The sequence below is a fragment of the Myotis daubentonii genome, chromosome 2 (genome assembly GCF_963259705.1).
Source record: "Myotis daubentonii chromosome 2, mMyoDau2.1, whole genome shotgun sequence".
NCBI lineage: Eukaryota > Metazoa > Chordata > Mammalia > Chiroptera > Vespertilionidae > Myotis > Myotis daubentonii.
In genome coordinates, this window is record NC_081841.1 from 123,764,435 (window position 1) to 123,790,439 (window position 26,005).

At 40.9% G+C, this 26,005-nt stretch overlaps 1 protein-coding gene and 1 pseudogene across 2 annotated transcripts in view; one reads left to right on the top strand and one right to left on the bottom strand.

The window, feature by feature from the left end:
- Nucleotides 1-26,005, top strand: part of SGCG (sarcoglycan gamma) — a 168,139-nt gene that overhangs the window by 38,276 nt on the left and 103,858 nt on the right. Inside the window, exon 3 of one of the 2 annotated variants that reach the window (XM_059684449.1) lies at nt 16,945-17,046. The exons of the other annotated variant lie outside the window; for it this stretch is intronic. Within the exon in view, the coding sequence (XP_059540432.1) occupies nt 16,945-17,046 (102 nt within the window). The remainder of the gene's footprint in view (nt 1-16,944; nt 17,047-26,005) is intronic. 2 annotated transcript variants of the gene reach the window in all.
- Nucleotides 18,899-19,013, bottom strand: LOC132229050 (small nucleolar RNA SNORA26; annotated as a pseudogene).

Sequence of the window (26,005 nt, forward strand, 5' to 3'; positions counted from 1 at the left end):
AGGTTTTAGCTCTTCCTTGAATGTTTGGTAAAACTCCCCTGTGAAGCCGTCTGGTCCTGGGCTTTTGTTTGATGGAAGCTTTTTGATGACTGCTTCAATTTCTTCCATAGTTATTGGCCTGTTGAGATTTTTAGATTCTTCCTGATTGAGTTTTGGAATGTTGTATTTTTCTAGGAATTTGTCCATTTCCTCCAGGTTGTCTAGTTTGTTGGAGTAGAGCTGTCCATAGTATTTTTTAACAATCATTTGTATTTCTGTGGGGTCCGTTGTTATTTCACCTCTATCGTTTCTGATTTTGTTTATTTGGGTCCTCTCTCTTTGCTTCTTGGTGAGTCTGGCTAGAGGTTTGTCAATCTTGTTTATCCTTTCAAAGAACCAGGTCTTGGTTTCATTGATTTTCTGTATTGTTTTTTTTGGTCTCTATGTCATATATTTCTGCTCTGATCTTTATTATCTCCTTCCTTCTGCTCACTCTGGGGTTTTCTTGTTGCTCTCTTTCTAATTCTTTGAGTTGTAGAGTTAGATGATTTACTACCATTTTTTCTTGTTTTTTGAGATAGGCCTGTAGAGCTATAAACTTCCCTCTCAGGACTGGTTTCATTGTGTCCCATAGGTTTCGGGTTGTTGTGTTTTCATTGTCATTAGTTTCCAGGATATTTTTAATTTCTTCTTTGATCTCATTGGTAACCCAATCAATATTTAATAGCATGCTATTCAGCTTCCAGGTATTTGAGTATTTTGGGTTGTTTTTATTGTAGTTTATTTCTAATATCATGCCATCGTGGTCTGAGAAGAAGCTTTTTATGATTTCAATCTTCTTGAATTTGGGGATACTTTGCTTGTGACCCAATATATGGTCTATTTTTGAATATGTCTTATGAGCACTTGAGTAGAATGTATATTCTGTGGCTTTGGGTTGAAGTGTTCTGAAGATGTCAATTAAGTCCATCTGATCTAGTGATTCATTTAGGATTGCTGTATCTTTGCTGATTGTTTGTCTAGAGGATTTATCCAGTGCTGTCAGTGGTGTATTAAAGTCCCCTACTATGATTGTATTGTTGTCGATCTCTCCTTTGATATCTTCCAGGAGTTCTTTTATGTATTTGGGCGCTCCTGCATTGGGTGCATATATGTTTACCAGGGTTATATCTTCTTGTTGTATTGATCCCTTTAGTATTATGAAGTTGCCTTCCTTATCTCTTGTTATGGCCTTCACTTTCAGGTCTATTTTGTCCGATATAAGTATTGCTACCCCAGCTTTCTTTTCCTTTCCATTTGCCTGAAAGATATTTTTCCATCCTTTCACCTTCAGTCTGTGTGAGTCCCTTCTTCTGAGGTGGGTCTCTTGTAGACAGCAGATGTATGGGTCATGTTTTTTTATCCATTCAGCCACTCGATGTCTTTTGGTTGGAGCATTTAGTCCGGTTACATTTAAAGTTATTATTGAAAGGTACTTGTTTGTAGCCATTTCTTTTTGTGTGTGGCTGTTTTCTTTCTGAGCTTTTTATTTCTTCTTTTTACACCAGTCCCTTTAGCATTCCTTGCATTGCTGGCTTGGTGGTGATAAACTCCCTTAGCCTTTTTTTGTCTGTGAAGCTTCTTATTTCCCCTTCAAGTTTGAATGATAGCCTTGCTGGGTAGAGTATTCTTGGATTCAGTCCTTTGCTTTGCATCACTTTGTAAAGTTCCATCCATTCTTTTCTGGCCTGATGTGTTTCTGTTGAGAAATCATTTGATAATCTAATGGGAGATCCCTTGTATGTAACTTTCCATCTCTCTCTTGCAGCCTGTAAGATTCTCTCTTTTTCCTGAACATTTGCCATGGTAATTATGATGTGTCTTGGTGTGGGTCTTTTCGGGTTCACCTTGTTTGGGACTCTCTGTGCTTATGTGACTTTTTTCTTCCCCACCTCTGGGAAGTTTTCTGATATTACTTCTTCGAATAGGTTTTCTAATCCTTTTTCATCTTTCTGTTGTTCTGGCACCCCTATTATTCGTATGTTGTTTCGTTTCATGTTGTCCCAAATCTCCCTTAGGCTGTCCTTCTGTCTTTTAATTTTTTTCTCCAATTGCAGTACATTTTGGGTGTGATTTGCTTCCTTGTCTTCTAATTCACTAATTTGATCCCCTGCTTCTCCTAGTCTACTGTTGATACTTTCAATGGTGTTTTTTTTGCAGCTATATCAGTCTTCATTTCTTCTTGGGTCTTACTTAAGTTGTTGATTTTTTCATCTGTTTCTTTTAGCTTCTTCCATATGTTATTGATTTTTTCATCTGTTTCTTCTTGCTTCTTGCATAGGTAGTTGACTTTTTCATCTGTTTCTTCTAGCTTCTTGTATAAGTTGTTGACTTTTTTCTCCGTCCGGTTTATGCACTCTAGGACCCTTATTCTGAATTATTTTTCTGTCATGTTGCATGCCTCTGTATTACTTAGCTGCTTTTCTGGAGAGTCCTCCTTCTCTTTCCTTTGGGGTTTCTTTGTCTACCCATGTTTGATCTCACTGACATATCTAGACGTTGAGTCGTTCAGTGGCTGCTCCTTGGGTGGCAGTGACTCCTTGGTTTGGGGTTGTTCTTCGGGCGGTAGCGGTTGCAGCTGCTCCTCAGTTGGCAGCAGCTCCTCTGGTGGGTGCTGTTCACAGCTGTGGTGGCTCTTCTGGCTGGTGGGGGGAGGCTTCACGTACAGCTGCTGTTCCTCAGCAGTGGGTGTGGTGGTAGGAGGCTGCTGTTGCTTGGATCTGCTGCGTTGATTTAAAGGCACAAAATACAACACAATACGGCACCACGTACCAGGCACTAAACACAAATATATTCACGATATTAATATCCCCAAATAGAGGTATCCACCCTAATTAAGAGAATTAGGGTATAAGGAAGAAGGAAGAGAAAAAGATAAAAGAGAAAAAAGAAAAGAAATGTAGGGACCAAAAAAAGGAGTGCAAAAATGAAATCGGGAAAAAGGAGGGGGGAAAATAAAAGCGAGAAAAGAAAAGAGCGAAAATAGAGAATGAAGTGGAAGAGGGGAAGAGACTTTTTATATGAGGAGAATACTCCTATAGAACCGCCACTAATCCCAACCAATTCCAGCAACAGCTCCCTGGAGATGGATGCAAACTAGAGACAACTAATAATATAACGATGAAAATAGAATGGAGGACACTAATCCCAAAATAAAATAAAGAGAAAATAAAGTGGCACTTTAAAAAATGGTAAAATGGTAGCAGTAATAATACTGGTTAAAAATAAGAAGGTAGTAATTAAAAGGGTAAAATCAGGTGATGGAAAAAGAAGAAAAAAAAAGAAAAAAAAGAAAAAAAATTTGGTTTCTTAGTTAAAAGGTGAAAAAAGAAAAAAAAATTTGCTGTAGTGAAGGTCCTTCGGTTCTTCTACTCTTCAGTCTGGCTCGCCTTTAGTCCTGCCAGGTATTCAGGAGAGTGTTGAGTTTCCCAGCGATACACTGTTCCTCTGTGTTGTAAACCACAGTCCTTATTTTAAAGCAGGTCATATTTGTTTCTCAGACTGCCTTATTTTGTGTTTAGCAAAGAGTCAGTTTGTGGCTCAGCCTCTTGGTGTCAGTGTTCTGGGGTTGGCCTCTGAGGCTATATGGCTCCTCTATCACATTTAAAACTGATTTGGAGAGGTCAACTATCCAGAGCTGGTTCCTTAATAGTTACCCGCTCTGTGTTGATGCTGGGATTGCTTGTTCCTGTTCTTAAGGGAAATGCTTTTAGTTGTTGACCATTCACTCTTATGTTGACTGTAGGTTTGTCATATATGGCCTTTATTATATTAAGTATGATCCCTCTATTCCAACTTTACTGAGAGTTTTTATCAATAAAAGGGTAATGAATTTTGTCAAATGCTTTTTATGCATCTATTGATATGATCATGTGATTTTGGTATCTGTGTTCATCAGGGATATTGGCTTGTAATTTTTCTTTGTAGTGTCTTTATCTGGTTTCAGAATTAGGATAATGCTGGCTTTGTAAAAAGAGCTTGAAAGTTTTCCTTCCTCTTGAATTTTTTGGAATAGTTTAAGGAGGATTGGTGTTAGTTCTTTAAATGTTTGGTAAAATTCTCCTGTAAATCCATCTGTTCCAGGACTTTTGTTTGCTGGGAGTTTTTAAATTACTGCTTCAATTTCAACAGTTATTATTGGCCTACTCAGGTTTTCTGATTATTTCTGATTTAGTTTTGGAAGAATGTATGTTTCTAGGAATTTGTCCATTTCACCTAGGTTGTCAAGTTTGTTGGCATATAGTTGTTCATAGCATTTGCTTATGATCCTTTGTATTTCTGTGGTGCCCGTAGTTATATTGCCTCTTTCATTTCTGATTTTATTTATTTGGATCTTCCCTCTTTCTTGATAAGTCTCACTAGATGTTCATCAATCTTGTTTATCTTCTCCAGCTCTTGGATTCATTGATCTTTTGTACTGTTTTTATTTTTATTCTCTATGTCATTTATTTCCTCTCTTATCTTTATTATTTCCTTCCTCTACTTCCTCTGGGCTTTTCTTGCCTTGCTCTTTTTTAATTCATTTAGTTGTAGGGTTAAGTATTTTATTAGTCCTTTATCTTGATTTTTTTTTTGGGGGGGGTGGTGAGTAGGCCTGTAGTGCTATGAACATTCCTCTTAGGACTGCTTTCACCGTGTCCCATAGGTTTGGGATTGTTGTGTGTTCATTTTCATTTGTTTCCAGGAAGCTTTTAATTTCTTTCTTCATCTCATTGGCAATCCATTCATTGTTTAATAACATGCTATTTAGCCAACATGTATTTGAGTTTTGTTATTGTAGTTGATTTCTAACTTCATGCCATTGTGATCCGAGAAGATGCTGATATTATATCAATCTCCTTGAATTTGTATAGGCTTGTTTTGTGTCCTAATATGTGGTATATCTTTTATAAAGTCCCATGTGTGCTTTAAAAGAATGTATATGCTGTTGCTTTGGGGTGAAATGTTCCATAAATATTAGTTAGATCCATTTAATCTGGTGTGTCATTTAAGGCCTCTGTTTTCTTGTTGTTTTTTGTCTGAAAGGTCTATCTAGTAGTGTCAGTGGGGTGTTGAAGTCCCCTACTATGGCTGTATTGCTGATAACCTCTACCTTAAAGACCATCTAGAATTTTTTTATGAACATGGGTGCTCCTATATTGGGTGAATATATGCTTACAAGGTTTATATTTTCTTGTTGAATTATTCCCTTTAATATTATGAAGTGGCCTTCTTTGTTTCTTGTTATGGCCTTTGTTTTGGTGTCTATTTTGTCTGATATGAGTATTGCTACCCCAGCTCTTTTTTCCTTTCCTTTTTCATGGAATACTAGAGGCCTGGTGCACAAAAATTTGTACACTCAGGATGATCTCTCAGCCTGGCCTGTGCCCTCTCACAGTCTGGGACCCCTCAGGGGCTATCCGCCTGCTGGCTCAGACCTGCTCCCTGGGGGATCGGGCCTAAGCTGGCAGTCAGACATCCCTCTGGCAGTCCGGGAGCCCTTGGGGGATGTCCACTTGCCAGCGGGGAGCAGGCCTAAGCTGCAGTTGGACATCCTTAGTGCTGCTGAGGAGGCGGGAGAGGCTCCCACCACCACTGCTGTACTGGCAGCTGTCAGCCTGGCTTGTGGCTGAGCAGAGCTCCCCCTGTGGGAGCACACTGACCACCAGGGGGCAGCTCCTGCATTGAGCGTCTGCTCCCTGGTGGTCAGTGTGTGTCATAGCGACCAGTCATTCCCAGTCATTCTGCTGTTAGGGTTAATTTGCATATTACCCTTTTATTATATAGGATAAAGGCCTGGTGTGCAAGTGGGGCCGGCTGGTTTGCCCTGAAGGGTGTCCCAGATCAGAGTAGGGGTCCCACTGGGGTGCCTGGCCAGCCTGGGTGAGGGGCTAATGGCCATTTTCAGGCTGGCTACACCCCCCAGCAACCCAAGCTGCCAGCCTCTCCTTTTGGTCTGGAAGCAGGTATCTGGGATTTATTTATCTTCTATAATTGAAACTTTGTAGCCTTGAGTGGAGTCCAGGGCTGGCCAGGGCAGGCAGGAAGCTTGGCTTCCTCCATCGCCAGGGGCAACCCAAGCCTCCTGCTCGCTCCAGCTCTGTGGCTGCCGCCATCTTAGTTGGGTTAATTTGCATACTCACTCATGATTGGCTGGTGGGTGTGGCTTGTGGGTGTAGCGGAGTGGTGGAGTGATGGTTAATTTGCATATTTCTCTTTTATTAGTATAGTTATTTTTTCATCCCTTCACTGTCAGTTTCTGTGTATCTTTTGTTTATGGCTATGATCCTCTCTTTTTTTCTTCTTCTTTTTAAAGCAGTCCCTTTAACATTTCTCATATTGCTCATTTGGTGTTAATGTACTCTTTTAGCTTTTTTTTCCTCTGGAAAGCTCTTTAGTTAACCTTTTATTTTAAATGATAGCCTTACCGAATACAGTATTCTTGGATTTAGGCCCTTGCTTTTCATTACTTTGAGTACTTCATGCCACTCCCTTCTGGTCTGAAGTGTTTCTATTGAGAAGTCAGTTGACATTTTAATGGGAACTCCTTTGTAGGTATGTTTCTTTCTCCTGCTGCCTTTAAGATTCTTTGTCTTTAACATTTGCCATTTTGATTATGATGTGTCTAGGTTTGGGTCTCTTTGGGTTTCTCTTGATTGGGACTCTCTGTGCCTCCTGAACTTGTGTGACATTTTTCTTCACCAGGTTGGGGAAGCTTTCTATCTTTATTTCTTTAAGTAGGTTCCCTGTTCCTTGCTCACCCTCTTCCTCTTCTGGTTTTTCAATCAAGTGGATATTGTTACTTTTCATGTTGTCCTGGAGCTCCTTTAAGCTATCTTCCTGCTTTTAAACTCTTTTTCCAATTTGCTACTAAAATTGGGTATTTATTTCTATGTTGTCTTCCAAATTGCTGATTCTATCATTTGCTTCACCCAATCTACTTTTAATGCCTTCCAGTGTGTTCTTGATGTTAGATATATCATTCTTCATTTATGTCTGGATTTTGTTCATGATCTCTATGTCCTCTTTCATACGCTTGTAATTTGCAATAAGTTCCTTAAGCACCTTTATAACCATTGCTTTGAAGTCTATGTCTGATAGGTTGCTTATGTCCATTTCATTTATTTCTTTTTCTGGAGTTTCCTTCTTTTCCTTCATTTGGGGGATGTTTTTTGGTATCCCCATTTTAGCTGTCTCTCTGTATTTTCTCCTATGTGTTTGATAGAATTGTTATGCCCTGCCCTCCAATCTTTGTGGGATGGCCATATGAAGAAAGTGTCTTGAGGAGTCCAGTGGTGCAGTTTCTTTGTTCACCTGAGCTGAATGTTCTAGGAATGCCCCTTCTGTGCATTATTTGGGCTCTCCTGTTGTAATTGGGACTGTTTCTATCAGGTCATAACAAGACACAACAGGACCAAACAAAAAATATGAAAATCAAGCTATTCAATGCAACAACAGGAAATAATGAGAAGGAATAAAAAGAGAAAGCAAAGCAAAGAAAAAAAATAGAAAGAATACTAAAAGACACACAATCAAATATTTAGAGGGGGATATAAACAAGAATAAGATGGAAAAATGGCTATATGGGAACAGGAGGATGCTAAAAGAACTGGTATAGGAGAAAAAAGAAAAGGAAACAGAAAATAAGTGAAATAATAATAATGAATTTAAAATATAATGATAATGAATATAGGATATAGATAGAAAATGTAAGATTGAAATAAGGAGAAAAAAGAGAAAATCAAAATAAAATAAGGAAAATTAATCACAATAAGAATAGGCAAAAGTAGAATAGAATCAAAGGGATGAGAGAAATTAGAGATATGCAAAAAAAGAGAGAGAGAGAGAAGAAAGAAAAAAAGGGGGAAAACAACCAACAAATAAACAACAAAAAACAAAAACAATAATATCCATTCACACACACCCAGATCAAAAAACAAAACCTCACACACACACCCACTGGAAAACCTTCGGATCTGCTATTTGTGGAGCTCCTTGGGTTTTGCTCTGATGTTGAATGTGGTCTCTTAGTGTGTCTATCCTGGGCCCCCTGGAAGCTTCTCTGGTGTAGGTCAATATGAGTTACTGTCCCTTTCTGACCCAGGGCAACTTGAAGCCCTTAGTAGTCCAGTGGTTGGGGACTCCTTAGCCCAGAGGCTGGGTCTGCCTTGTGTCTCACACCTTGATTGTCCCTTTTGTAAGCTGTATTCCTTTTCCCCATGATGCTGGGCTCTGTGGGGATATCCTGGTCTTGGCCAGGATGGTTTGATCAGACTTCTGTTGGGTGTGGTGCCAGTGGCTTGTGGGGGGAGGGGGCAGGCCCTTCCTCTCCTAATGCCTCAGCTCTGGCTTGCTGGTATCTCCTCTCTGTTACCTGCAGGGGCACAGATTTTTTGCTCTGGGGTGTTCCCCCTTGTCTCAGGTCACTGCAGGTCAGGTCAGAAGCAGCTGTTTTGCCAGTGGGAAAGAGGGGATTTCCCCTGTGTTCCACGTGGGCAGCACTGATCTCCTTCCTGGACCTACTGTCCAGTGCCCTTTTTGCTCACCTGCACGAGTTCCTTCAAGTATTAGAGGGCCCTCCAGGTTTAATGTTAAGTGTGTCCTTCAGGCCCCTCCAATGTAGGCTGTCCCTGAGCTCCACTGTGTGGTCCTCCCCACTGGTCAGAAGAGCTTCCCAGGCTACAGGATGGCAGAGGGCTAGTGCTACCCTATCCAGGGATTTCATCCCCAAGCTCCTACTACTGCACCCACTCTGCAGTCTCCAGACAGTGCCTTTGAGGCTTCCTCTCTCAGTCCCAGGCCCTCCCGTCTCACCTACATATCTGCAGCCTCTTCAGTCTCCTCGGGTCCTCAGTTTAATAGTTCCAGGTCAGGCGAGGTTACATCCACCTCCTGTCCTTCTTGGAGGCAGGAATCTAGGGCGGTGATGGCAGTGGTTGAGTACATGTCAGGGGCAAGAGCCCTGCAGGGTCAGTAGTGGTCGCCTGGTGGTGGCACAGTGTCCAGGCTGGGTTCCACTGGGCACATGGGTTCAGGCTGGGTGTGTGCCAGGAGTGCAGAGACCTCACAGGTGTCTGTTACAGGCATTCGCGTCTGGGTTGTGACCTCTGTGGGCACACGGGGACCAGGATGGGGTCTGTCCAGATGGTGGTGAGGCTTGGCACATAGCCACTGCTGCTGCTCGCAGCCTCCTCCCGAAGAGGAGGAGTGTAAACCTTTCAAGGTGGCACACTCTCCAAGCTGGAGCTGTGACCAGGGAGTGGCTGTAGCAGAAGCAGAGGCTCTGTGCCCATAGTGAGAGGTCCTGTGGCTGTCAGCTGCAGATGCATAGGGTCCTGCTGCTGTTCCCTTAGGTTCATGGCCAGGTGTTGTCTGTGGCAGGTGGGCTCGGGCTCTCTCTGCTGCTGCTGCTGCTGTGTACTTAGGTGCGTGGACCTGGGGTTGTGTCCTTGGGGCACTCTCACATGAGTTCAGGCCCAACTGTGGCTAGTCTGGGTGGTGGCGAGGTTGGGCACCTACCCACTGCTGCTTCCTGCAGCCTCCTCCCAAGGAGGACCTTGCAAACCCTTTCAGATGGCTGGCTTTCCAAGCCAGAGCCAGCGGGGAGTGCCTGTGGTGGCAGCAGGGGCTCTTTGGCACAGACACACACACACACTCGCCCTCTTACTCCCTCACTTACTCACACTGTCCCTCTCTCAAGTCCTGCCAGCTGCCATGTTCCGAAGTACAATTTGTCCATTTATTCACTTTTTTAAAAAATATTTTTTTTATTGATTTCAGAGAGGGGAAGGGAGAGAGAGAGAGAGAACCATCAATGATGAAAGAGAATTATTGATGGGCTGCCTCATGCACGCCCCCTACTGGAGATGGAGCCATCAACCCGGGCATGTGCCCTGACCAGGGATCGAACTGTTTGTTACCTCCTGGTTCATGGGTCCATGCTCAACCGCTAAACCACACCGGCCAGGCAGCATTTATTCTCTTGAATCCAGAAATTAAGCAGTATGTCATCAGATTAGAATTTATAATATTAATGTTAGACCCCCAGAGCAAGGACAATGGGCCAGGTATAGAAACTCACTAGAGAAGAAAACTCCAGATGCCTAGCAAGGGACAAAATTGGGAAAACAAGAACCTCACCCCCAGGGTAACCTTTTCTCCCCTAGCATATCACTGGTCATGCAGTTTAGACCCTCTGACCTTTTCCTTCCTAAAGATAACATCTAGGCCTCAGGTGTATTTCAGCTCCAGACCCAGAAAAGTAGCAAAACCAAGCAAGTGATGCCAGGCTGCCTCAGGACCAGCTTTTACCTCCCAAGTCACTCAAAAGGTTTCCTCAGCCTTAGCTATCACATACAAATTCCACTCAGCATACCACCCCCAATCTTAAGGGAAAGTAGAAAATGAACTATTCCCTAAAGAAGAATATAGGCAATCTGTTAGGAGACTCATCTACATTGGAATCAGGTGTTGCCAATCACCCTGCTCAGGATTAGAGTAGCTCCCTGAATGGGGTTGGGTTTAGTCCCTATGAAGTAACATATGGGTGACCCTTTCAAGCTGCTATAGGAATAGATGCATATGTAGATCATGATGTTAAAAATTAAGAATTATATGCAGCATCTTTACCAGGTGTTCTAGTTATTGTCTTTCAGTATCCTATCTAATAAAAGAGAAACATGGTAATTGGTGTACAACCGCTACCCTTCCCATTGGCTAATCAGGGCGATATGCAAATTAACTGCCAGCCAAGATGGCGGCTGGCAGCCAGGCAGCTTAAACTGAACATGAGGCTTGCTTGCTTCAGTGACGGAGGACTGCAACGTTCCCTGCCTGCCTTGCTGGCCTCTGAGCTTACAGTTTAAGAAACATTGTAACAGATATAGAAGCTAAACAAAACCCCAGAAACCTGCTTTCAGCGAGCCCGGGATCTCAGAGCTGGAGTTGATACAGAGTTTCAGTTATAGAACCGAAACAAACCAGATATCTGCTTTCAGGAGTGGAGGCCTAAGAGCTGGAGCCTCAAAGCTAAAGGTGGCCCAGAATAAAAAAGAAAAAAAGGAGCAGTTGGGAGGTTCAGTCCCAGCCTGAAAACAGCCCTCAGCCCCTCACCCAGACTGGCCAGGCACCCCAGTGGGGACCCCCACCCTGAAGGGTGTGTGACCAGCTGCAAACAGCCATCAGCCCCTCATCCAGGCTGGCCAGTCACCCCAGTGGGAACCCCCACCCTGATCCAGGACACCCTTCAGGGCAAACTAGCCAGCCCCACCCATGCACCAGGCTTCTATCCTATATAGTAAAAGGGTAATATGCCTCCTGGCACCGGGATCAGTGTGACAGGGGGCAGCGCCCAAACCCCCTGATCGCCCTGCGGCTCTGTGGGTGACGGGGGCGGGGCCACAACCTGCCTATCCGCCCTGCTCTGTTCCTGACAGGGGAAGGCGCCCCAACCCCCTGTTCAGCCCTACTCTGTGCCTGATAGGGGGGAGCTCCCCAACCCCCTGATCGGCCCTGCTCTGTGTGTGACGGGGTAGAGCCATAACCTCCCCTTCGGCCCTGCCCTGAGTGTGAGAGTGGTGGTGCCCCAACCCCCTGATCGGCCCTGTCTGTGGGTGATAGAGGGCGGCGCCCCAACCACCACCCCAAGGGCCCTGCTGCCGGGAGCCGGTCCATGCTTGTTGTTTCAAGGGACCTGGCATATATGGCATACTGTTCCTAATATGTTTGCTCACCTTCTTGGTGCTGTGTTTTAACCAAGGTCACCTCTCTGAGAAAGGTTGTTTCCCCAGGTAGGGATTTTCCCCTGAAGTTAGGGAGGGAATAAAACCCCTCAACTAAGTGCCAGGCGGGTAATTAATCACTTTAACTACGAACAATCATGCTTAAGCTACATAATCTTTACTCCCTGGAATTGAGATAAGAAACGCCCTAACCTTTGTAATAGAGATTGACAGGATTAAAATGAACTGGTATAAATACAGATGTAACAAGACAGCAAGACACAGGGCTTGGAAGACAGGACCAAGAGAGACAGAGCCTAGGCACAGAACCTACACAGAATCTACAGACAGAAGAACTTCGCTGGAGAGAACATGGCAAAAGATCCTGGACTGAACCTGACTACAGAAATTGGCAAGAGAACCTGACTAGAACCTGGTGACCGAACCTGGCTGGAGATCTCAGACTGAACCTGGCTGGAGATCTCAGACAGAACCTGGCTGGAGAACCTAGCGAGGGAACATGGCCACAGAACCTGGCTGGAGATCCGAAGCAGAACCTCTCTGGAGATCGAGACCAGAACTTGGCTGGAGATCCGGGCTGGAGATCCTGGCTAGGCTGCTGATCAACTGAACACTGTCTCCGTGTCCTTCCTTCTTCGCCGACTCCGTCCACACCTTTGGGGACCCCTGGACCCGCTGGGGTTGGACCCTGGCACCCTGCTCTGTGTGTGATGGGGTAGAGCCATAACCTCCCCATTGGCCCTGCCCTGAGTGTGACAGTGGTGGCGCCGCAACCCCCTGATCGGCCCTGTCTGTGGGTGATAGAGGGCGGCGCCCCAACCCCCTGATCCGCCCTGCTCTGTGTGTGACAGGGGGCGGTGCCCCAATTCCCCTATCGGCCCTACTCTGTGAGTGACAGGGGGGAACTCCTCAACCCCCTGATGGGCCCTGCTCTGTGCATGACAGGGGGGAGCTACCCAACCCACTGATGGGCCCTGCTCTGTGCGTAATAGGGGGTGGCGCCGCAACCTCCCCATCGACCCTGCCTTGAGTGTGACAGGGGGCGGTGCCCCAAACCCCCATCAGCCCTACCTTGAGCGTGACTGAGGGTGGCATCGCAACCTCCCAATCCGCCCTGCTCTGTGCATGACAGTGGCTGCGCCCCAACCCCCTGATCCGCCCTGCTCTGTGTGTGACAGGGGGCGGTGCCCCAACTCCCCTATCGGCCCTACTCTGTGGGTGACAGGGGGGAACTCCTCAACCCCCTGATGGACCCTGCTCTGTGCATGACAGGGGGGTGCTCCCCAACCCCCTGATGGGCCATGCTCTGTGCGTGACAGGGTACGGAGCCCCAACCCCCTGATGGGCCCTGCTCTGAGCCCGCCAGGGGCTGCACCTAAGGATTGGGCCTGTCCTCTGCCACCCAGGAGCAGGCCTAAGCCAGCAGGTCGTTATCTCCCGAGGGGTCCCAGACTGTGAGAGGGCACAGGACGGGTGAGGGACCCCTCCTCCCCCCCGAGTGCACAAATTTTTGTGCACCGGGCCTCTAGTCTACAATATAAACTATTCTGACAATGCCACCCTCCCTTATAGTAATGGACATACTAAGTTGCCGGCTGCTTGGTTTCTGATATGTGGGGTAACTGTTTATTCATATAACCCTGCCAACAGCACCAGGAGGCCTAGTTTCTTAGGATGACTGGTAGAAGATGGAGACCTTTGGCCTGATTCCATAAAAATAATTACTAACAAATAGAGGAGGGAAATGTTGGGACTATAGGGCAAGAAGATCTTTAATGGCCATTTGTAAGCTTCCTGCCTTAGGAGAACAAGACCAGAAAAATAACTTGGTGGACACTTGGAATCAGACCATATAAGAAATTGATACGGTCCTAAAGATACCTGATTGTACACCTGCATTCCATCCACATTCCAAGTCCGCCCATTCAGCCCCCAAACCCACTGATGACAGACAATAAGAGCTTCCCACAAGTGACTGCATAAGGATGAAACTCCAGCTCCTGGGGGCAGCCATCATCAACCCAATGTCCCCTTGGTTCAGCGCTTAATGTCCCTTTCTTTAAATTAATTAAATTTTTCTTTATCCACTGTCTGAGATGACTATTTATTCTGCCCACGTACCACCATGAAAACCTTTCATTTAAAAACTTCACTTTGGTTACCTCTAGGACAGCGGTTCTCAACCTGTGGGTCACGACCCCTTTGAGGGTTGAACGACCCTTTCACAGGTGTCACCTAAGACCATTGGAAAACACATATATAATTACATATTGTTTTGTGATTAATCACTATGCTTTAATTATGTTAAATTTGTAACAATGAAATTGGGGGTCACCACAACATGAGGAACTGTATTAAAGGGTCGCGGCATTAGGAAGGTTGAGAACCACTGCTCTAGGATATAAAGTTCCTGATGGAATTGTTTGCTAAAAAGTGGCTTATTATCCTGGTTTGTATCGCTCAGCCTATCATCAATTACCAGTGTTGTTGCTGGACCAGCCCTTGTAGTTCTTATGATTGCAAGATGCCCTTCAGTAATAACTCAGAAAACTCTGAAATGATACAGGTTTTGTTACTTAACTAGACCTGGAAATTCAACAGAACATCTGGGACCACGAAGCAAGGTTGAGAGTTCACAGGATCCTGAGATTCTGCTTTTATTGGGATGGAAGCTGGGGACCTAGGGTTTCACCTGGCCCACCCTTTATTGGTTAATTTAAAACATAGGAGCAGGAATTTAAAGCACAGGAAGAGGGAAAAAACCCACAAAAACAAGTAGCCCAAGTGGTCACTTATTGCAATTAACCAAGATCTCTAAAACAAGAGATGCAGTGGGGAAGGCAGCCTGGCTCCATGTGGCTTGTAGTGTTTATTGGAAATAGCTGTCTTTGAAGTGGACGCATGGGTAATCAAAGCTTAAGTCAGGCCCATGCATTACAGTAAGCCCTTGATTTTGCTGACCTCAATTTAACAGAATTTCCAGTCCCTATGTCATATGTGAAAATTAACACCCTGTTAATTTTAAAATGCTTTTAACCCAAGATTTGCTTATAATCAAATTAACAGATTATTTGTAATTGTTAATTCACTGTTATTTTGAACAAATTTTAGTGAATAGGCCATATATTGGAAAAAACACTATAATAATTTTTCCAACATAAATATTACATATCTACAACTACTATAGTCTACATACTTAAATCCAAGAGTTACTGTTTGTAAACAGTGTCAGGCGAATGATTAGCACATGATCACATCACATCATGCCCAAAAATTGGTTCTGTAGTCACGTGGTGTGACTCTCTACAGCTGTTTGAACACCTGCTAGCAGGTGTTCCCACATGCACCAAGCCATGCCCAAGCTATGTGCATTTAATTGTGGTGACTTGAATGCATGCTTTTACTAGACCTATTCAGTATAAATTTAAAGTTGCAGTAATACATTTAGAAAACTTTTCTGTGAAATTAAACTTTTTATACATAGTTAATTATAATTACACAAATATATTTACATATGTAAAAACAGGTAAATTAATTTGTCAATTTTTTAACATACCCATTCAGAAAATCTGGTTTACGCTATAATGGACTTTCAGCTTGAATAGACACCCCCTCAACTGAATTAGTTCATTATGTCAAGGTTTTACTGTACAGGAAAAGATAAAAGCAACAATTGTCAGGGCTTATACAACTTATCCACACATGATGGATCTCATAATATTTCTAATGTTGATTTAATTTTGTAAACCATGCTTTGAAAATGCATGGTTGGATCCTGTGAGAGACTGTTATCGACTTTTGAGACTTTGAGCCCTTTCTTCAAACTAACTGCACACTGAATCACACCTGTAAGAGAGACTCCAGAGGGCTCCCCTGCCTGTGGTAGGGGTTGGCCCAAGCCCCGCAGCATGAGGTGCTTCCATCAAGCACAGTGGGAAACGACTGCTCCCAAACCTAACTTTGGGAAGAGGACCATAAAGATGGTCCTCAGACAGAGCACCATGCAGATTATGTAATCACACATTGAATTTGGTTCTTGTGAATGGGGCTTGTCAACCAGAGAAGTCTATGGCATCAGTTTAGAGTAACATATCTCTGTCCTAGAAATTAATCACCTGTTACTATATAAAATGTCTTCGTTTCATTCTCTTGGCTTTTCTGCTGCCCCCCAACTTTAAATCCATGTCTATTTTGGGGGAAGAGAGGGAAAATAAAGATTCAATGAGTTTAATTTAGGTGCTTCTGAGACATTCTAAAGGAGAGGACAGATTGGCAACCATGTATTTGGGTATGGAGCTCAGAAGAGAGATGCTAGTGGAAGCCAAGGGTGTGGCCAGAGAGAGAATAACAGGAAAGGGCCTAGGATTGAGCCTGAGAAAGTCAGCTGTCAAGGCTGGGTAGAGGGGGATGAATGTGTAATAAGGGGGAAAGTGTTTCCTGAAGTAGGAGAAAAGCTAGGAGAGCACGGGATGGTGGACATCAAATGAGGATAGTATTTCAAGGAGAAATAGATACAGTATTGAATGCTGTTGAGAATGCAAAGGAAATGAAGTTTTCAAATGTCCACAAGATTTAGTAGCATGATGGTGGTATGTTATTTCCAGAAGTAAGTTTTCTATTCTTTCTGATAGTTACTTTAACACTGAAAACTCCTGAAGAACAGACACCTTGAATAGATCTCCACATCCTCCTTTATTGCCTTTTTAGTTAAGAAATGCCCAATAAATATTGGCTATTTTGTGAACTTAATGATACACTTGAAACCTTCATTCAAAAAGTATTTGTTTTGGGGTGTGCTGGTGATAGAATTGTTCTATATCCTGATTGTGTTGCAGTTACATGTGTTAAAACTCCTAGAACTGTATACCTCAAAAGAGTCCATTTTATTGCATCAAAATTTAAAACATTTTAAAATAGTAGTGATATAATTATTTTTCTTACATGATGGTGATCTTTTGGGTATTTATGGTAAAGAGATTCTTAAAATCTTATATGTAGTTCCTAAGTGGGCCTTTGTATTTATACAAGACAATAAAATACTGTATATTGAATAAAAATAACTAAAGTTTTAAATAAAGTATTTGAGAGAAAAACAGAAAAGTGCTGATAGGAAATTCATGAAAATGCATATGTAATTTAAGCTGATACTAAAAGAAAGGAAAAAGAAAACCATAACAAAATCTCTATTGTTTCATCTTTTTAACAGACAGGAATGGGTCACTTGCGTGTTACAAAAGATGGGCTTCGCCTGGAAGGGGAATCAGAATTTTTATTTCCTTTGTATGCCAAAGAAATACACTCCAGAGTGGTAAGTCAATGATGAAACATTTAAATCATTTGTGTTTTATGAAAAACAAATAATGGTTAAGCACAGAAATTTCTGAGGAGAAATAAAAAGGAGACATACGTACTACTATCTGTAATACTTTAAACAATAAATTAAAAATAAAATAAAATGTATACATGTACACACATTCATGATAAACTCTTTATAAATGGATTTGCTCTAAGGCTGTGGAACTTATTTCTAATACTAGAGGCCCCAAGCACGAATTCATGCACCAGTGGGATCCCTCAGTCTGGCCTGTGGGATCGGGCCAAAACCAGCTCTCTGACATCCCCCGAGGGGTCCTGGATTGCAAGAGGGCACAGGCCAGGCCCAGGGACCCCACTGGTGCAAAATCGGGGCTGGGGAGGGATGCGGGAGGTTGGCCAGCCAGGAAGGGATCATGGGAGGGCTCCAGGGTATGTCTGGCCAGACTCAGTCAGTCCTGATTGGCCAGACCCCAGCAGCAACCTAACCTACCAGTTGGGGCGTCTGCCCCCTGGTGGTCAGTGCACATCATAGTGAGCAGTTGAGCAGCCTTAGCATTTCATTAGCATATTACGCTTTGATTGGTTGAACGAACAACTGAACACTTAGCATATTAGGCTGTTATTATATAGGATTACATTCTAAAAAGACTCCATTTTATGCACTTCAAATCTGAATTTGGTGGTCTCAGTCATTTAAACCATAATAAAGTAAAGTTGGTAATGAAAAACTTTATCAAAAACAATCTAAATTTTTTTCTATTAGTGCAACTAATTTAAATACACTTCTTTCAAGGCATTTAAGATTTATCTAAGAAGAATAGAAAGAAATTAGTGTCATAGTGGTATGTTCTATAGTAATTATTCTAATTATACTGATTGTGATCCTGTAGGATTCTTCATTAAGAGATTAAACATCACTATTAAATAATTGTGTGACTTTAAAAGTAAATCTGCCTCAGTATTATCTTCATTTACTTCTATGAATTTTATAACAAGTAGAGCCAAGCACAAAATATAGTCAAACAATTTTTGTACTACTTTACCTTATGTGATACTATGGACTTTGTAGCAGAGTTAACATTTTGCTAGATTACTGATTAGGTGATATTAGCTAAATAAATTATTTTAAAACTTTGTCCAACTATAACGTATAAATTGTAAGTCATTTTTCTCCCATCTTTCTAGATATGAAAAAATATGTCAGTATCTCCTACATGCAGGGTCTGTACCAACTATTCCAGAGCAATTAGAAAGAAAACAAAAAGTCAACAACTGAGAAACACTTGGTCTTGTAAAAGAGATAAAGCACTCCTAAACTACACATCAGAGCAATCACCAAGCTCTACTACCACTGCAAAATGATATGGTATAAAACTTACACAGAAATAGTGACTGCAAAGGAGAGATCCTAGAGAGCACAGGACACATAAGTAGTTATTAGGCACTACTAGAAATATCTCAGTTGACAGTAGGAGCAGGCAAATGACCTATAATATGAACCTGATTCTGAGAGCTTATTCAGATAGTACACTTCCATCAATCTTAATGGTATTTCAGTGTAAAACAGCCCTGTTATATAGAAACATGGGAATTAATGCAAGCTTTTAAAAAAAGGAAAATCAGATGTGAACAAAAATTTACATATTAAAAAATAGAGAATAAAAAAATTTCCATATTAGAATTTAGGCTTCTTTTCCTTCAGAGTTATGTTGGCTGATCCCCTACCATATTTTTAAAAGCTAAAGCTAGTAGAATAACCTGGTGACTAAAAGCAGGTGATTAGATCATAGCAAATTTAATATTCTGGAATTAATAATACTTTTAGTTATATCTCTTTTTTTCCCAGCTGTGACTCCAGACAGGATCCAAAGAGGAGTTTTACCATCTCTTCTCTGGGTTTTATGGAGACTTAGTTTACCCTTCTGTGTTAGCCTCTTAAGGCACTGAAATTTTAGTTATATCTTATTAGACTCTTTCATCTACAGTATACTTTTAAAAAACCAAGGAGTAAAATTATGTAAATTGTTTTAGATAATCACATATTAAAGTGATATGTCAATCATTACACAAAACTACACAAACATTTAGAATATTATGGACAAAGTATTTTGTATCCAATATGACTTTCAATAATAGGATTAAGTGAATAAAATGATGTCTTGTGATTTTCATGTTCATTGATATATTAGTTAAGTTTCCTTTTCAAAGATGAGTCTAGGATGTAATTTTTCATAAACTTACAGAAATTGCCTTATGAATTTGCAAAATTCATTTGTATTGCTGGGCTGAGAAAACTTTTTTATTATAAATATAATTAAACATGGTACTATAGCCTCTAGCAGTATGAAAAGGGACCCCTCAAAATTATTACATGAGATCTTGTCAAGACTGAGCTTGGAGATTATAATTTAAACCCATCCACCCTGCCTGTTAACCCAAACACATAGCAATTATATCTGATAAAACAAAAGGTTGTATTTAAAAATATGTAATATGGTCATACATTAAATGAAACAAGCACACAGAGGTAAAACGATTGTCTTTGAAGTTCTCAACCCTGAAAGTGGGTAAGGATAGCTTACAGGCAAAGCCAACAAAAGTAGCATTAACATGACATGAGACAGCAATGAAAGGCAGAAAATATTTGCAACTACTGCCCAACCTTGAATAAAGCTGCATATCTGTGGGGAGGAAATCACAGAGATGCCAAACCAGGACCTGAATATTACTGAGGACATGAGCCCTGAGCCACTATTATAAAACTGAGAGACCCTGGAGTTTGAATAGAAACAATGCTAAAGCCTTTTGACAGGCCGGGTAAGTGCAGAACTTAAAATAATCCACATAGGGACCTTGAGACTAAATCTTCAAACCACATAAGGTAAACTTATCAAATCAAACACTATAAAAAAGAATAATTTTCAACTAAGTAAAAATAATCAATCTGAAAATGATTGTGAAAGCAAAATCAAGAATCTCAAGCAAGTAAATCTGTTTTTGAGTAGCTTTCATTAAAAGAACAAATTATAAAATCAAAACAGGTGATATAGGGCAGGAATAACAGAGAATAGATTTACCTTCTCTCATTAACCAACTAAAAACCTTGAAAAATGTATAAAATAATGATTTTTGCTGTAAAATGTCAATATGTTGAAATCTTAACATCCAATAGATACAATAACCAAAATGAGACACAGAGAAACAAGACTGAATAAAATTAACAGAGTATCAGTGAACTGAGGGACAATGTGAACGGGTCTTATATATTTGTAATTGGAATCCTTGAAGGATGGTAGAGGGAAGAAAGGACAAATATTGGGGTGGAGTGTGATTCTTTTTCTCCAAGTGTGATGAAAACTTTAAACCATAGATCAAACATGCTTAAGGAAACACAAACAAAGGAAATGAAGAAAACTACATCAAGACACATCATAAATAAATTGCTTAAAATTAAAGATAAAGATAAATCTTCAAAGCAGCCAGAGGAAAAGGACAATTGTATATTAAAAAGAAAAGAAAAGAAATTAAAGGAAAAGAAAAGAAGAGGAAAGGGAAATAACAGACTTCTAGTCAGGAATAATTCAAAACAGAAGACAGTGAAGCACCTACTTTAAAGTACTAAAACAAAGCCAACCAAACCTAGCAGAAATATCTTTAAAAAACAAAGCCAAAATAAAATATTTTCAGACTTTCTAAAGCTGAACAATGTTATTTTAGCAGACTGACACTATGGGAAGTATTAAGGGAAGTACTTTATGCAAAAGGGAATATAATATTAGATGGAACTATCAATCTTCACAAAGGAATAAAAAATATCAGAAATGGTAAATATGTGGGTAAACAAAAATAATACTTTTAATTATTTTTTAAATTAAATTTATTAGAGTGACATTGGTCAACATGAACATATATATTTCAGGTGTGGGTTTCCAATGCACTATGTGCCCACCACCTAAAGTCAAATCTTATCCTGTCACAATATATTAGGACTCTCTTTTCCCCTCACCACCTTCCCTATGGCAACCTCAACTCTGCTGTTTGTGTTCACAAGTTTCAGTTTTATATCCCACAAATTAGTGAAATCATATGGTTCTTAGCTTTTTCTGACTGACTTATTTCACTTAGCATAATATTCTCAGGGTCCATCCGTGTTGTTGCAAATGGTGCTATTTCATTCTTTCTTTGACTGAGTGGTATTCCATTGTGTATAAGTACCACGTCTTCTTTATCCAGTCCTTTATCTCAGGTCACTTTGATTGTCTTGGCCACCATGAATAATGATGCAGTGACTATAGTGGTGAATATATCTTTGACAATGCGTGATTTTGAGTTTTTTGGGTATATACCAAAGAGAGGTTTTACTGAGTTGTATGGTCACTCTATTCTCTACTTTTTGAGGAATCACCAGACTGTTTTCCATAGTAGCTGTACCAGTCTACATTCTCACCAGCAGTGAATGAGGGTCCCTGTTTTCCACAACCTCTCCAACACTGGTTATTGCTTGTCTTGTTGATAATGGCCACTCTAACAGGTGTGAGGTGGTATCTCATTGTAGTTTTGATTTACATTTCCCTAATTGCTAGTGAGGATGACCATATCTATTGGCTGTTTGTATGTCTTCTTCGGAGAGGTGTATTTTCAGGTCCAGTATAAAAATATATCAATAAAATATAATTTTATTGATTTCAGAGAGGAAGAGAGAGATAGAAATATCAATGATGAGAGAGAATCATTGATTGGCTGCCTCTTGCATGCTCTATACTGGGGATCAAGCCTCCAACTGGGGCATGTACCCTGACAGGGAATCGAACTGTAACCATCTGGTTCATAGTTCAATGCTCAACCGCTGAGCCATGCCGGCCGGGCTTCTCTGCCCACTTTTTGATTGGGTTGTTTGTTTGGTGAATTTTATGAGTTCCTATGGAATACTCATAAAATTAATATTTTGGAAATTAAACCTTTGTCAGAGCTACTGTTTGCAAATATCATTTCCTGTCTGGTTGGCTGCCCCTGTTTTGCTGTCAGTTTCTTTTGGTGTGCAGAAGCTTTTTAATTTGATATAGTCCCATTCATTTAGTTTTGCCTTTACTTCTTTTGCCTTTGGAGTAAAGTTCATAAAATGTTTTCTGTGACTTAGGTCCATAAGTTTGGTACCTATTTTGCTTCTATGTTACTTGTTGTTTTGGATCTTAAATTTAGTACTTTGATTCATTTTGAATTAATTTTTGTACAGGGGGACAAACTATAATCCAATTTTATTGGTTTGCATGTGGGTTTCCAATTTTCCGAGAACCACTTATTAGAGACTATTTTTACCTCATTGTGTGTTTCTTGCTCCATTGTTGAAAATTATCTGTCCTTATACATGTGGTTTTATAGCTGAGCTCTCCATTCTGTTCCACTGATATGTGTGTCTGTTTATCTGTCAATACCATGCTGTTTTGATTATTGTAGCTCTGCAGCATAATTTGAAATCAGGGAGCATGATACCTCCAACTTTGTTATTTTTTCTCAAAATTGCTTTGGCTATTTGACTATTTTATGGTTCCATACAAATCTGATGATTGCTTGCTCTATTTCTTTAAAAAAATGACATTGGCATTTCATGGGGGTTGCATTAAATCTGTATATTGCTTTGGGTATTATTGATATTTTAACTATGTTGATTCTTCCAATCCATGAACATAGGATATTTTTTCCACTTTGCTGTGCCCTTTTTCTTTTTTTTTCCTTTTAATCTTTATTGTTGAAAGTATTACACAAGTTCTCCTTTTCCTCTGATTAGCCTCTTCCAGCCCTCTCCTGTCCTACCTCCTCCCCCAGGCCCTCACCACCCCATTGTCTGTATCCACAGGTTATGCATATATGCATACAAGTTCATTGATTGATCTCTTCCCACTCACCCTTCCCTACCTTTCCTCTGAGGTTCAACAGTCTGTTCATGCTTCTATGACTCTGGGTCTATTTTTGATCATCAGTTTATTTGATTCATTAGATTCCACACATGAGTGAGATCATGTGAATATAGGGGTGCATAAATTCTTTCTGATGAGTGTTTCAAGTTTCTTAGGATATATTCCTAGGTAGGATTACTGGGTCAAATGGGAGTTCCATTTTTAATTTCTTGAGGAAACTCCATACTGTTTTCTAAAGTGACTGCACCAGTCTGCATTCCCACCAGCAGTGTACTAGGGTTCCTTCTTCTCCACGACCTTGCCAACATTAGTTGGTTGATTTATTGATGATAGCCATTTTGACAGGTGTGAAGTAAATCTCATTGTCATTTTTATTTGCATCTCTTGGATTATTAGTGACTTTGAGCATTTTTTTGTATGTCTCTTGGCCTTCTGTATGCCCACTGTGGAGAAATGTCTGTTTAGGTCCTTTGCCCATTTTTAAATTGGATTGTTCATCTTCCTTTTGTAAAGTTATATGAGCTCCCTATATATTTTGAAGATTAACCACTTATCAGATATGTCATTGGCAAATATGATCTCCCATGTGGGGGTGGGTGTCTCTTGTTATTTTGATGATGGTTTCCTTTGCTGTGCAGAAGCTTTTAATTTTCATGTAGTCCTATTAGTTTATTTTCCCCTTGATTTCTAGTGTCCTAGGACAGTGGTCGGCAAACTGCGGCTGGGCAAACTGCGGCTCGCGAGCCACATGCGGCTCTTTGGCCCCTTGAGTGTGGCTCTTCCACAAAATACTGGCTCTTCCACAAAATACCAACTTCTGCACATGGGCCACGACGTTTCAATCGCACTGTATGTGCGCGCCCGCACGTGGTATTTTGTGGAAGAGCCACACTCAAGGGTCCAAAGCGCCGCATGTGGCTCGCGAGCCGTGGTTTGCCGACCACGGTCCTAGGAGAAGTATCAGTAACATACTGCTATGAGAGATGTCTGAGATTATGGTGCATATGTTTTCTTCTAGGACTTTTATGGTTTCACATCTTACATTTAAGTTTTTTATCCATTTTGAGTATATTATTGTGTATGGTGTAAGTTGGTGGTCTAGTTTCATTTTTTGCATTTACCTGTCCAATTTCCCCAATACCATTTATTGAAGAGACTGTCTCTGCTCCAATGTATACTCTTGCCTCTTTTGCCAAATATTAATTGAGCATAGGGGTTTGGATTGATTTCTGGGTTCTCTGTTCTGTTCCATTGATCTATATGCCTGTCCTTGTGCCAGTACCAGGCTGTTCTGAGTACAATGGCTTTGTAGTATTACTTGGTATCTGGCATTGTGATTCCTCCAACTTTGCTATTCTTTCTCAAGATTGCTGCAGCTATTTGGGGTCTTTTTTGGTTCCATATAAATTTTTGGAGTGTTTGTCCTAGGTCTGTTGGTATTTTAATAGGGATTGCATTGAATCTATAGATTGCTTTGGGTTGTATGGACATTTTAATGATGTTGATTCTACCGATCCAGGAGCATGGTATATTCTTCCACTTGTTTATATCTTCCTCTATCTTTTTTTTCTTTTTTAATACACTGAGGCCACATTTATGTTGATAAATGTGTTCAGTATTTTTTTATTTTTTATTGATTTCAGAGTGGAAGGGAGAGGGAGAGAAAGAGATGGAAACATCAGTAATGAGAGAGAATCACTGATCAGTTGCCTCCTGCATGGCCCCTACTGGAGACTGAGCCTGCAACCTGGGCATGTGCCCGTGACCAGAATTGAACCTGGGACCCTTCAGTCCGCAGGCTGACACTCTATCCACTGAGCCAAACCAGCTAGAGCTATCTCTTTTTTCAATGTCCTGTAGTTTTCAGAGTATGGGTCTTTTACCTCCTTGGTTACATTTATTCCTAAGTATCTTAATTATTTTGTTGAAATGGTAAATGGGCTTTTTTTGTTTTTGTTTCTCTTTCTGAGAGTTCACTGTTGGTGTATAAAATCTATGGATTTTTGGGTCTTCATTTTATATCCTGCTACATTTCTGAATTCATTTATTAAATCTAGTAGTTTTTCTATGGAGTCTTTAGGCTTTTCTATGCACCATATCATGTCATCTGTGAATAATGACAGTTTTACTTCCTCCTTTCCAATTTGGATTGCTTTTATTTCTTCTTCTTGTCTGATCACTATGGCCAGGACTTCCAGAACTATGTTAAACAAGAGTAGTAAAAAAGGACATCCCTGTCTTGTTCCTGTTCTTAGGGTGAACGGTTTTAGTTTTTGCCCATTGAGTTTGATGTTGGCTATAGGTTTGTCATATATGGCCTTTATTATGTTGAGATATGTTCCCTCTATTCCCACTTTACCAAAGAATTCTTATCAAAAAAGAGTGTTGGATTTTGTCTAATGCTTTTTCTGCATTGACTGATATGATCATGTGATTTTTGTCTTGCAATCTTGTTATATGCTATATCATATTTATTGATTTGTGAATATTGTACAAGCCTTGCATTTCTGGAATAAATCCCACTTGGTCATGATATACGATCTTTTTAATGTATTGCTGGATCTGGTTTGCTAAAATTTTGATGAACATCTATGTTTATCAGAGATATTGGCCTGTAGTTCTCTTTCTTTGTAGTGTCTTTTTCTGGTTTTGGAATTAGGGTGATGGTGGCCTCATAGAAATAGTTTGGAAGTATTCCTTCCTCTTGAATTTTTTGGAATAGTTTGAGGAGTAGAGGTGATAGTTCTTCTTTGAATATTGGGTAAAACTCCTCTGTGAATCCATCTGGACCAGGGCTTTTGTTTGCTGGAAGTTTCTTTTCTTTTTTACTGCTTCAATTTCATCAGATTTATCAGCCTATTCAGGTTTTCTGATTCTTCCTGATAGAGTTTTGGAAGGTTGTATTTTTCTAGGAATATGTCCATTTCATCCAGATTGTCCTGTTTGTTGGAATAAAATCGTTCATAGTATTTTATTACAATCCTTTCTATTTCTGTGGGGTCAGTTATTACTTCACCTTTTTTATTTCTGATTTTG